Raw genomic sequence first — 14,260 nt, forward strand, 5'->3', positions numbered from 1 at the left:
TAATGGATAAACAAAACATCATTGTAGGTGCATACCAACAACACACCTCCCACGACTTGAACCTTCCTGAACAACTTTCCAGTATGGCTAAAGAAAGAAATTGAAAAGTCAATCAACAACAACGACAACAACAAAATAAAACACATTTGTTAGCATATACTATATTCCTCAATATACATCATAATGGCAAACAAAACATCTACCTAAAGCATGTCTTGAAACTATGAAGACACATGCCAACATATAAGACAATAAAGAACACCAGTTTTGTTTGTTACGCTCCCTCTTCATCAAAATTCGCAATATTTCTAAATAACTGTGAATATCTTCATTTTGTGCTGCTGAAGGAGCTCCATGCAAGCAAGTAAAAAAGAATGAATCTTTCTATTAATGTTATTTATTGTCTTAATGTAGCATTATATATATGATCTACTAAACAATATTGGTAGTCATTTTTTAAAGTTAATTTGTTTCTAGTTTCAGTTAAAAAATGGATATATAGAAAAATATAAATCTTTTATGTTACTTGTACACTTTTATTGTATCTATCAAGAAAGAAGAAGATGCAATTGTCATTATTGGATCTTGTTGGACACTTCTCCATAATTGTTGATCAAGCGAAAGTGGGAAGGATAATTGGTTATGATATAATTTAATGGATTTGAGGATATATGAAGATGGTGTTCTTGATTAGAAATGAACCTATAATGTTGATCAAGAAGCTGATGCGAGCTAGTTTCTGGAATGACTGCATTGTGTATTGTTGTAGTCTATAGATTAATCCTTGTGGCAATTGAAGACCAGCATCATCAAGCTCCACTGCCCTGGAGCTCAAGCAATTGGCAACTTTGTTGAGATGGAAACTAATTCTCCCATCCATAATTCCTCCTCAATCTCGCCTTGGTACAATTTGAGAATCATTGTACAGCAGGAAGCTTTTGCTTTGAGTGGCATGGGTAAGACAAGTACATTCATTAGTACGGCTCCTATTTCAATTTTGGTCCACTCACAAAATTGCAAGTTTCTCCCATAATAATTGTTATATGAAAATAATCACTATTTATTAATCTAACAATGACCGTGCTTTATCATATATACAAGTTCTTTCCAGGTTTTGCAAATAATAAGCATTCAATTACTGCAACCACATTCTTTCAGAACTTAGGTTATGATTCCTTCGAATAAGAGAAAGGAGAGTGGCAGAAGGGGAAGGAAAAGAGAGGAGGGAGAGAAGTCAGAAGGTTGACTGCTTAGTGGCTAAAAGGAAAACAGGGAAAAGAGATGAGAAGGAATTAAAGGATCAAATGGCTCCTGCTATTGATCCATCGCCTTCTCTAACAAATTCATCTTCTATTGCTTCCCAGAAACCATACAACAGACGATAATAACCTTCAACAGAACATCGTCAACCTCCCATCAATCCATTTTCTTCTATCAATCTATCACCTTCTCTGTGAAATCGATCCTCTTTTATCGCTTTGCAGAAACCACCCAACCTCCACAAACAACTTTTTACAAGCACCACATCTTTGAGTGGGAACCCTAGCGTAAGAGGAGCAGCGGTGATTTCTCTCCATCAATGTGGAGTCAACCTCACCTATTTAGGTTGGGAGGCTCCAGTGGCAATGACGACCTCTCGCAAACGGTGGTGACAACCCCTTGCCAGGGGTGTCAGCAACTGCTCCAGCAGTTGTTCCTCCGTCCCACAGCAACAAACAACATTGTGTACAGGCAGTCAGGTTGTGTGGTTGGGGGCAAACTGATGCCACTGGAATTCGGAACCCAGTTTGCTAACTAGAGCATGACCTGTGGGAGATTAGATGGAAAGTTCGGATTAGAGTTAGGTGATGAAGAAACTCCAAGATCTAGGATTGCCTCAACTACTTTTATTATTAATAATGCATCTTGCTTTCGCACTAGCTTTGCCGAAAGTAGTTCTATTTCACTAGCTATGAATGCTGACTGGCGCAGGGACAATGCAATATTTAAACCCATCCAATTGCAAATAAGATCAGTACCACAAGGCCTACAGATGAGACATGATCATTACAACTGTACATAGTTTTTTTTCATCATTATTTTGATATTGATAGTGCTGGACTTGTTATTGACCTTTTACTTTATCTTGTATTCATGTTATCCCCTTATGCATACTTTGAACATTTGTGCTCACTTTTCCAATATTGTCTTCAACTTCAAGTTTCCTATTGAGTTGGTTGTGCTAGATACTCCATGTGATTGCTTCTTGATCAAGTTATGTTCTCACTTTGATATTGCTTTAGATCACACATGTTAAGCTAAGTCTATCATTAGGTGGATTGACCTCAGGTGGGATGGCATACTAGCCAATATCATCTAGTTCAAGCTACGCACCGAGAGGACTTTCAAGCTATGCCCCGAGACAACGGCACAAAGTGAGATTTTGAATCTTAAATTTTCCTATAAAGTACCTATTTTCCTAAATAACCTTCAAAGAATCACACAAAAAATGATCAAGCATAACAAAGGCAATAGATTGGCAGAACTACATGTCATATCTTACCATAATAAGACGGTTCTTATGGTACACATTAACACCAAAAATTCCTAAAACAGGAGCCTCCTTTGCAAAACCAATTGTAATCCTCACAGACACCTGTATTGTGAGAAGTGGTGTGTTAAACAAAATAACACATTATGCCAGACATGCACTTATGTAAAGTGACACAACATTGTAAGAAAGACATAATACAACAACCACCTAGTCTTATCCCACTAGGTGGAGTCGGCAAAGTATAATATGGATATGATAAATAAAAATATAAACTTACACTTTCTCCATCCACACCCACTTGGGGTTTATATGTAATTGTTTTTATAAATTTCAACTCATCTGCAATACTAACTTGCTCAACAGGCTTGCCTCTTAGTATAATATGAAAATTTGAGAATTTCCGCATATAGAGAATAGAAGCATAAGCCTGAAAAGTAAACTTCCATTAATATAAAGTTGGATATATGCAAACCATTCCATTCACATATGAGAACAGGGCATAAACTCACCCGCAGAGAATATTTAAGCCTAGAAGATACATGGCAATGGACAATCTCTTTGTCAGCTCTTGAAAAGCCTCCACTGTAAGCTTGATCTCTCAGTAATATATCCTGTGGTGAGTAAATTTTAAGTGTTACATTGGTTAATAATAAGAAAAATAAACTTTTTCTGATAAAGATATAACAAGGGCAGTAAGAAAGAAAGTTAAGCATGTAAATGTTTCTGGATATGGATGGAGCTATTAAAAAATGCAGTAATTGTGCAGGCAGAAATGTTAAACAAGTTGTTATAAAATAGTGTAGACAAGAACGCATGATACAGCTGGCACAGAAATTATTGTCAAGCTAAACATATTTGTGCATCACATTGTGCTTTAAATTGTTAAACATGGAATTTTCTTCAACATTTGGGGATACAGATACTAGTATTGTGAATAGAAAAATAACACATTTATGCAGAAGACAATGATACACCACAAATTATTAATTGTGTTGTAAAAGGCACATCTACCCATAGCACAGAAGAGACTGTACAACTTAATACACTTGTGCATCATCGAATAGAGATACATTCTTAAATGTGAAAAGCTAGGTAACAAGTGAATCCTCCTATAAGAATTAAAAAGATGGATCCATAGCACTAAATGCAGATATAGAATTATAGTAGCAAAATTTCGGACTAGTATATAATTAACAGAAATCGTTTTGTCTCCAGAACAATACCTATCCAACACACTGTTTTCTCTAGTCATTGCTACCACATGGCATAACCAAGCAATCCTAGTCCAGTCACATCATTTATTATCACAGAGGAAAATACTTTTACAAAATAAAAAGCATAATCACTAGAAACAGTTCAAACATTAATTAGTTGCATTGTTCTAAAAAGCAGTCCACGTGACAGTGTGCACACATGATGATGCAGGGATATAACGCAATGCATATTTACATATAATAATACATTTACTCTTCAATCGGCTTGCCAAAGCTAACTATTTGTTAGTCTGCTCAACTAAATATCCTTAGAATAAATTTAGATATGAAGAAGATTATTAACTTAATTTGTCTTTGATTGAATGCAAATATATAAAAAAATGACAAGACAGAAGAAAAGAGATTCCATGAACAATAGATATCATTAAAGTAAATGAATGATCCTTTGATGACTAAGAAAATAATTATTCAGATACAGAGCTTCATGAGCAATCCATTAGCCAGAGTGCTCACAATCAGCAAGAGCAGTAGAGTACCAATTTTATAATCCTTATGTCCACCACCATTAGTTGTTTCTTACTGATAATGTTTACTAACATGTGTAGACACTAGCACAAAAAGTGGATGCATGGTTTGCGAATTAAGTTACCTCATCATCATCATCAAAGTCCAATTCCAGGAGCCCATCATCATTCATCCACAAGTTATAAACCACTACTTTGGTTCCATGCAGCCCAATATCTTCAAACTGAATAGTCAAAGAGAAAAGTAAGATTTATCTTATTTAATTAAAATTATGAGAGGTTTCATGCATACTAGAAGTAATCCATTCACAAGAACCATAAGAGAACAACATAGCAATTTTTACCTATTAGTTGTAACTACCCAGACAAAATGAAATCAATCATATCTATCAAGAATATCATGTTCTTCATTTGGAAAAAAAACAAAGAATTTTCAACTAATATAAACAGTTAAGATTGCTCATTTGCCAAATGACAAAATATTTCTACCAACTAAATTATTCCTTAAATCATATTTAGCTAAGCAAGTTAATTTACAATAGGGCACATCAGCAATTATTAGTCCAATCATGAACTCTAACATGTCCGGGATAAAATCAGGTGTGCAATTGAACTGAGCTATGCTTCTTCGGTTGAACCACAAAAGTATTAGTAAGTGTACAGTTTCTTGTTCTTCATAACTACTGGTTAGTTTAATGAGAAAGAAATAATTGGAGAGGGAACAAACAGACACAAAGTTGAAACACAAAGGAACAGGAGAAAAGATCTTAAGAGGAGAGAGAGAGAAATAATAAAGAGGGAGAGATCATCCACATTGATCATAATCCAATATCACTTCCCACATGATGCTAGAATTGGATCTACATGACTTTTTATCAGTTCCTTATTTTGGCATGTACATACCTTTTACAATCGTTTGATCATTCTAACAGTGCTAATATATCTATGTTTTGTATTATAATATGTAACCATGGCAAGGAAAACACAAATTAATTCTGCAATGAACAATTAATATTTTTTCTTGAAATAGTGATCTGAAACCTCCTTGGTGTAAATCCATTTCCATCACGCTACAAAACCACAGTTAACTTTCTTGTTTTTTTCTTATTCTTTTCTTCATCGTCACCTTTTCCATCTTCTATCCACAGCCCAAAACCCAATCCAAATGCTATGTAAGTAACCACTTACTGAGTACACTTCTTAACAGAAGCACACCCAAACAACTTCTAAATCTTAATCAATAGCTAAAAGTTGAGATAATTCAAGGCAGCTGAGAGATGCTTCTCATGGTTTTACTTTGTGGCTAAGGTGCTTCTCGTGGTCTTACTTTTAGACTGTGATTGCTTTAGGCAAGAGAAAAGAGCGTGTTCATGATTCTTAATTCTCAATTCTTCATTTCCGTCTGGTCTGATGTAGGGCACACCCTAACTGAATAGCCCCTTGAGTGGAGATGGTCACTAAATATAGGCCTATTCTCATCAAATCTGAGGGACCCCCCCCCCCCCCCCCCCCCCCCCCCCCCCCCCCCCCCCCCCCCCCACCTCACTAAGTGCACCTAGACACTTAGATTAGGGTGCCTGGTAGGCTAAGTAAGCCATGCTAGGTGAATCACACAAGAACATGTAAAGTCACCTTTATGTTTGATTCGCATCAAGCTCCCCTGTCTCAAACCATAGTCACCCTCAAGATGGACTTAACCCATAATCCACTAAAAACTCAGGACCCATGAACTGGTGTGCTGGCTTTAACACCATATGACATAAGGGCACAGTCCAGCACTCAAAAAGACTAAATTGGTTTCAGATGTTCGCTTAGAAGACTGCCAAGATCCCACAACTTGGTCATGTGGGATTAAGACTTTCCTAAGAGGAAACTATTGCAAAAGGAAATGAACTAGGGAAAGATTTCCCAAACTGCTCGTTCACTCTACTTCATAGGGTTACAATGTAGAGAGGGAAGGAAGAGGCAGAGGAAATCTTTCCCTCACAAACCTATATTTTGCCTTCTACCTAAATCAGGTGGAAAGCCCTAAAGTTAGGCAAAAGCTCAAGTTTAATACAATGATATCTTTACATTTCTAGTTTTTATAAAATCAAGCTTAGAAATTTAAATATCTCTCTCTTCCTCTTTTCTTCCCTCTAAGAAATAAGGAATTTCTCATTATCTCTAAGGAAACATAAGCTGCAAACTAACATAGAACCAAAGTTGAACCTGAAATCACTCAAAATATTGGGACAAAATTGATGAGGCGAAGGGATAAGTATTTCATGAATAGAAAATAAATGCTCTCACACAAAAAATCAATTAAAAACAATCCTAACTCGTTTTTATAGATTGTCCCTAGTTATTTCCCTCCCTGCTAGGAAACTCAATCTGAAGGAGCTGCACCCAACAACCACTAACTACCTCTCAGCCTCACTCATCATGTTAGGTGCTAAGACTAGGCTGCCTGACAAACAGAACTAATGTGCTCACTAAGCGAATCACATACAATAATGTGCATCTACTGACTGCATCACGCCAGATGTAGATCAAAGTAACTATGGTTGTCCTCAAGACATGATTATTTTATAACATGAAAAGTGTCTGATTGACAAACTAATCCTACCGAGTAATAAAATTGTGTGGAGTAAGTGATTCAGGAATCTAATCAAATCAGAATTAAATATTCTGTTTTCTCTTAATACAGAAAATTAAGTCCTATTTTCGATAATTTGCTTTATTGAGTCAATTTAAAAAACCAAAGAATGACAAACTAATACAAATGTATTGAAAGCAAGATAATACAAGGAAATATATCAAAGCATAACACACATTCCTCAATATGCTTTAGAACCAGTCTTGAGTTTTTATAAAGAGAGTACCTGTAGCAAAAGCTCTTCCATTGAAGAAAAGGGGGACCAATCAAGGATGGCTTTCAAGCTACTATCCCATTCATCCTGTGAACTCAAGATTATTGGTATTTTCTGATCATTCACTATGTGGAAATCAAGCTGCAAAGAGAAAAGACAACAGGTTTACCACATTGATGAAAATACCTATTTGAAGATGGAAATATTGAAAGAGGATTATGTTACCATAGGAACGACAATGTCATCTTTCATTGTTCTTCTCAAGAATGTATACGACAGCAGGCCAATGCACAATGTTACATTGCTAGAAAACACAGCTATAAAGTATAAGAACAACAAATATAGGAGAATACCTAATAACTAGCTTCACAAAATCATATAGATGGAGAAAATGACAATTGTCTTCATTCAGCAAAGTATAAGCTACAGAACTAGGACAGAAACTGAAAAAATGTAAAATGTAATAAAATGAAATAAAGAAATTTACAAATTATGGTAAAGATATGCACATACTTAGATACTTTTATAGTAGCTGGCAACGCTCAAAGCAACCCTTAACATGTTTCATATTAGCCAAAAACTAGCTTTAATCAAAGTTTGTTCCTCTTCAATAGTGCAACATCTCCTAGGAGCCTCCACACAAGGAAACCAATCTTTGCAAAGAACAACTCTTGCATCATTCACTCAGAGGAATGAGCAATGTGCAAGTCAGCCTCAGAAGTTTGGATCAATAAGCACCAACAATTGGACAGTTTGAAATGTGAACTTAGCATAGTATCAACAGTGGGCATTCAGTAGAGCTATGTTTGTATTGATGCAAATACAAAGATGTACTTCATTCATAAAAGCAAACAGACATCCCTTGAATGATACTCATGAAGATCACCCTTCTTGTGTGATCCAAGGGGTGACTAAGGAAAAGATGGTCGATGTTTTGTTTTCAATTGTTGTAGACTCTTATGGCATAGGCATGGCATAAAACTTAGTCACTTGTGATGCTGCTACACGGCGATTGTGAAACACCAACTACATTGAACAAACTGCTGGTTGATACTAAAAATCCATGTGAGGCATCTTTTCCATATGCCAAAGCTCAAGCAATTTACAACAAAGCTAGCCCTCTGCCTTGAGTTCACCCATTAATGTAAGTCATGTTTTATTTGGGTTTATCCATGCTCAAAAAGAAAAATGGAGGACTCTAATATGTTGAAGGAAACGTCCTGAATATACAAACAGTTGCATAGGTTCCATTACATAGGGACTCATGTGAGAAATCATATCAATGACCAAAAAGTCCCTACCTTATGCAGTGAACAAAGAGCAGTACAAGCTCAATTACTTATGTGGAGCAAACCTACATTCCCCAAATTCCCAAGATTAAAAAGTTAAATTGTAACTAAATAAAGATCATTTGAAGATGACAAATACAGTGAATGATGTGGCATAGGGATCAACAAGAGTGCAAAAACTTTACCTTCCACGGTTAGCACAACTAAATACAATTGCATCAGCACCTAATCTCATGGTACTCGTTTTGAAGCCATTTCCATCTGTAGAGAGACACACACATACAAATAAGATAACAAATAAAATAGATATGTCATCAGCGGATCAAGCATATTGTGAGTGATACTCAAATAAAAAAACAAGTCATATTAATCCACTGCCATGGATGAAATTGTCCAATGTAGTTTACATTCAAAATTTACGGAAAAAAGAAGACAGAAGACAAACATAGTTGGTGCTTTGTAACTAGTATTTTCGAAGAGAATAGAAATGAAATGCATTGTAACTGAGCTACAAAATCTATTTACTAAGAAACTCTTGAATATTCTTATTTGTTAAAAAATTATTTATATGATAATGAAAAGGCTTCATCGCATTTGTTAGAGAGAATGACTTGAGGTATATTCACCATCCAATTACTGAAGTTTCTATTCCTCCCTTGCTTAAAAATGAATATGCATTAAAATTATCAAAATCAAAATATCAGAGACGTTTACCTTGTAACTTTTGTAGATACTCATTATAATGCAGATATATAAAAAATGATTAGGACTAATCTTTAGCAAATTAGAACACCATATTTAAGTACAGCAAAATGTGCAGAATTTGAATATCAGAAAGCATTTTAATGTACATGTATAAAAGCTGTAAATCATTGAGAACAATATTCTAAAACAACAGTGACATTGTTATGAAGCACTAACTCAATTAAACAATACAATCTGGAATTGTAAAAAATGTTAACAAGAATTTTATCAATTTAAAAAATATATATATCCATAATAAAGTTAAAAAAAAAGTAATGTCTCATTTTAATCATCAAACATTGCCCAACTATTTGGGGTCAGCAACATGAATTTCATCTCTTTATTGAACTCTATGCAAGTATAAGGAGAGCGAGTGGGAGTCATGATCAGGCGGTAAGCAGGTGTACAAGTTCAAGCAGCATGTGAAAGTGATCAGACAGCAAGTGGTTGTTCATAATTGGTCGGCAAGCAATGGAGCATGCAACAATTGATCAAACAGTGAGTGGTAGTGCATGTGGCGGGTGCAAGCGATCAAGTGACAAGTGATGACACAAACAGTAGTGCTGCAAGAGACAGGATGTGAACGATTGAACTATTGAGCGATATTAATGAAGATAAGACAACACAAATGGGAGGTGCAACAGGGTAATTTTATTATTTTGTCCTCTTCTTCCCTTCCTCTCCTTCCCATTTCCCTCCTCTCTGTTCCTTTTTCCACTCCTGTTTCCTTCCTCCAGGGTAAGTAAACCCATAATGTATGAGAGGATAAATTCTTTTTTTTAAGTATACATTAAATTTAAATTGTTCCATAAACCCACCTCATAAGTACAATTTAATCTTAAATGATGTTTTATTAGATGCTTAGAATTTCAAAATACAAGGAAATTAAATGCATATATTAGACGCCTACAAACATTTCTACCAATGAACAATAATTTTTATTTCTAATGGTCAATTAAATTTACGCAAAAAACCTCCAATTTACTAATTGTCCTTGTTAAAGGTTACTCTTTCCTAAATTTCCCTATTATGGTCCCATGAAAAATAATATACTCATGTGAGCCTTAGAACATGAACAATGTACAACTCAAAATTGTTCTGAGTAAAAACAGAACTGAGACTACGTTAGGGATTTTACAAATTAAATTCTATTAAATTTTTTGTATTTATAATTATTTCTCATAACAATAGTTTTCCCCCCTCTGATTTTAAGGGTCCTAGATCTGCTGCTACAAGGAATGAAATCGGTGACATTTTTGTACCTCACTTATGAGATCAGCATAGTTTCTATAAATTGTGAAGAGGGAAATTGAGCATGGGGTAAGACAATAAGCACATAATGGAGCACACATTCATGCATAACATGCTTATCGCTCGGAAAAAACTATTAAATGGAATGTTTTGCCATGCCACTACTAGTAAAATGTCCCGAGAGTGCAACCAAGTATTAAGGACTTCTTGAATGCATTAAATGAGTTGTGAGCCAATGACTTCCCGCCAAAAAATTCCATTATGCACAAGGGACTATAGACATATATGTATAAACAAAAAGGAAATATTTAAGATATGTACAAGCAGTGGAATTATTGTGGAGTAAACATGGCTTGCGAGAAATTGATGATCCTCCTATGCCACCTAAAGCTTTTTAAGAAAATCATTAGTCTACATAGTTTGACCATAAAGCTTTTCGAGCTCCCTTTTGCAATATTTGACCAAAATAGAATATGTCAAAGACTCAGCTTAATTCTAAATCCGCATAAATATGAAAATTAAACTTGCCGGAACTTGATTATAGCAACAATATTCTAAAGCTCAAGAACTTCAAGTGGACATAGCTATGATTACCAAAACGAATGATAAACTAAAAGAAGGGATCAGCATTCCATCCTTTAAATGCCCTAATGCAAAAGATTAGAATCAATGAGAAGAAAACAAATTGATCGCTGTAAACCAGCTTATAGATAATAAGAATGAAGAAACAATTAAACTATACGGAAGAATCTACAAACAATTGAAATAAAATGTAGATTAAAATGTATCTCTCCAGTTAAAATTCAAACAAAGGAGAAAAATTGATAAGATAACTGGAATTTCCTTGAAACCTGATCCAAGAAAGTAAAAGGAAGTTTTAGCAATTATTGGACTATATTAGTTTAATGTTTTATCCAGAAAGGAATCAGCAGAATTTTGTAGAGGTTATGAATTGCTGGTTAATGTTGATACTAAAAGGCTATCTCACTGTGTGTTGCATAGATGACTTCATGCGCCTCACTTATCCAAACCAAATGCATAATAATATTTTTTATGAAAATAAATGAAATTAAAGATGAGAGAATAGTAATTACACTGGCCAATGGTCGTCTTTGACGTCTTTGTTGAAAAACCAAGGCTCATGCATCGTCGTATACCTTCAGGGTCCATACCCCCTCCATCATCTGCAAAATTCTCCTTGGTAAATGTAAGAAAACCAACAACCTACCTTCTACCTGTAACTACAAACAGCTGTAGATAGAAGCAATAATGGAGCTGATATTGGAAAAGAAACTCATGGGCCATAGCTGCATACAACAGTCGCTAGGGGAAATAGTGGAACTGGACATCAACCAAACTATCTATAGCCAATGTACAAAAACTATGCCAAATTCTCTTCCAATAGTTGCATCCATTCTAAATTAAATGATTCTGATATTAAGCAGGGGGATATTTTCTAAAAAAATAAAAGGAAATGTGGACATGTTGGAATGAAGAAATTTCAAAAACACAAAAATAACACAATAAAGTATCTTTACTACATACTTAAATTCCTAATGCAGATTCAAATATCTGAATCCAAATGAAGATGAACCATATCTTAGCCAATGATCAGAAGTTTTAGAGAAGCAAAACTTCAAAAAAGTAAAACAAAATAATAATAATCCTTTGCTGGACATATTCATGTTACCAAATCCTACTCTGGTTCTCAGCAGGATATAATTAAATTTGGATCAGTACTAGACAATTCCATTTCTACTCAGAGAAGAGTTGTGTGGATGAAAAGTACCTTGAAAAAGCAACATAGGACTGTTATCTTTTGAGTTGCTGACCTTATCAACCTTCACAAGGGTTGCACCATTTTGAATCTGAAAAAACAGATTATTGGAGCCTCCAAATAGGAAAAAAAATGTTTCAACTATTCTTCAAACCATTCAGAGATGATGGAGAAAAAAATAAAAGCATATAACACAACTTAGGATCTGATATTATCTCAGAAATGCTGTAAGATCTTATTCAGATGAAAGACCAATTCCAAAAGAACATTTAAGAGCCAAGCATACCTCATCAACCGAATTATCAAGGAGTTCAGCTATAGCTGCATATACAGGATAAACAATGATAAACATCATGCTTAAGCCAAATATATCTTACAAGCAAGGTTTTAAAAATCATACACAAATGGAATGCTGCAAAATCACAGAATAGCACAATGCATATGCAATATGTCAATGACTATACAGATGCATATGAGGTAATTATTAAGAAATTATTTGTCTGGCATTTAAAATTTGATGTGAACAATTGGTAAATGAGCACAAGACAGATAACAATATGCGACAATAGGTAGTATTCCTTTGAAAAACAAGAGGAGGCAAGATATATCTCTGATAAGAGATAGCAACTGTTGGATTGAACAAATGCATGTCATGGTTATAAAATAGCTTGATTTATTAGGGAGGGAATAGTCACTAATGCCTCTTTATCCATTCATGGTATATCTCTGATAATTAGCATTCAGTGCACTGAGACAATGCATGTCATGGTTCTAGACAACTTGACTTAGGGAGGAAAACTTATTAAAGTCTTTTCATCCGATTTCATGGTATATAGAACGTAAAACCTTCAAATTCAGGACTTAACTGAACAAGTCCTACACTCTCCATCCTACATGTATTTAACACATTACAATTAATGGATATGAAAGATGCATTTGGCCACTAGTAAACAACCTGGGACAGGTATATAAGAAAACAATAATTAGTTTTTATGAGATACTAACACTTAAACCCCCTGAAACAACTTTGTGATTTAACTACTATATTATGTACAGAATTTTACAACAAATATTAACATCTGCAGGATCATGTTGATGGAAACGCTGAACAAGAAGATGGCTGATGGTGCAAGTAGTAGTTTTTTGCTTTAATATTGCATAGCTAAGTGGGTTAAAAAAAGCTTTTTGAGCGCAACTGCTAATACTATACAGTTTATCTTTCTAAAGAAAAGGACTAAAAAAGCATTGCAGCCATCCCTTAATTGTTTTGGCTCCCCACGTAAAACAAAAGTTGTTTTCTTTTGCCCATTGGGTTACAACTTACAATGAGGATTAGCAACCTTGCCCATGATGGCTATCATACCAAGCAAAATTCGTCAAGAGGGATGCATACCACCAAAAGCCCACTTGTGCGAAGTAGCGTTGGTGTGCAAAAATTTTGGATGCACGCGCGCTCGATCAAAATCAGATGACTCCGGCGCGACTGCAGCAACAGGGGGTAGCATAAGATGCAGAACAGAAAACATCAAATAAAAGGGTTGGCTGAACTTCAGTGATATGAGGTACAAAGAACCATGCCGGGCAGAAGGCGAGACTCCTGAGGGGACTTCATACGCCCCTGCTCTCCAAAAGTAGCGGCATTCGAGAACCCTGCGCCTCTTCTGCTCTTCGTCTCCCTTCGGGGCCACGGAGGAGCGTACCCGATTGACGCCGCCATCAGCTGACGACCCAAGGACCACCACATCGTCGCCAGGAGATTCGGTCGGCGGCATGGTGGCGTGGGGTCCGATCGCAGGCGAAGCAACACAATCAGAAACCCAACGAGAGTTTGGAGAATCCGGGCGAAGCGAGAGGAGGATTGAAACCCTACCAAGGATTTGGGATTTGCAACAAACGACTCCTCGAATTTGCATCGTGATTTTCTATTAATATATATAGATTTCGTTCCGATATATGCCACGTGGAATCTTGATGAAGGTATCTAGACTAGAATCAAGGGCTACGATCGATCCTAATAATTAAGCTTTTATTCCATAAAATAAAATAGGATTAATGGGGAAAATATTAATATTAATA

General features: G+C 35.5%; 1 protein-coding gene across 1 annotated transcript; it reads right to left on the reverse strand.

The window, feature by feature from the left end:
• Positions 1 to 35: 35 nt before the first annotated feature.
• On the reverse strand, positions 36 to 14,019 carry LOC141819295 (protein MICRORCHIDIA 1-like; the record flags this gene model as incomplete). The annotated part of the gene is given in 13 exon segments (XM_074706636.1): positions 36 to 87; positions 2,543 to 2,635; positions 2,811 to 2,960; positions 3,043 to 3,144; positions 4,397 to 4,495; positions 7,136 to 7,264; positions 7,349 to 7,427; positions 8,598 to 8,673; positions 11,502 to 11,591; positions 12,197 to 12,275; positions 12,471 to 12,505; positions 13,578 to 13,667; positions 13,758 to 14,019. Coding segments are annotated over 13 exon segments (1,273 nt in total), but the record flags the coding sequence as incomplete, so codon positions are not given.
• Positions 14,020 to 14,260: the final 241 nt, after the last annotated feature.

The sequence above is a fragment of the Curcuma longa genome, unplaced genomic scaffold, assembly GCF_044706935.1.
Source record: "Curcuma longa cultivar G26 ecotype Majalengka, Jawa Barat unplaced genomic scaffold, ITB_CL_G26_1.1 contig_28525, whole genome shotgun sequence".
NCBI classification, from domain to species: domain Eukaryota; kingdom Viridiplantae; phylum Streptophyta; class Magnoliopsida; order Zingiberales; family Zingiberaceae; genus Curcuma; species Curcuma longa.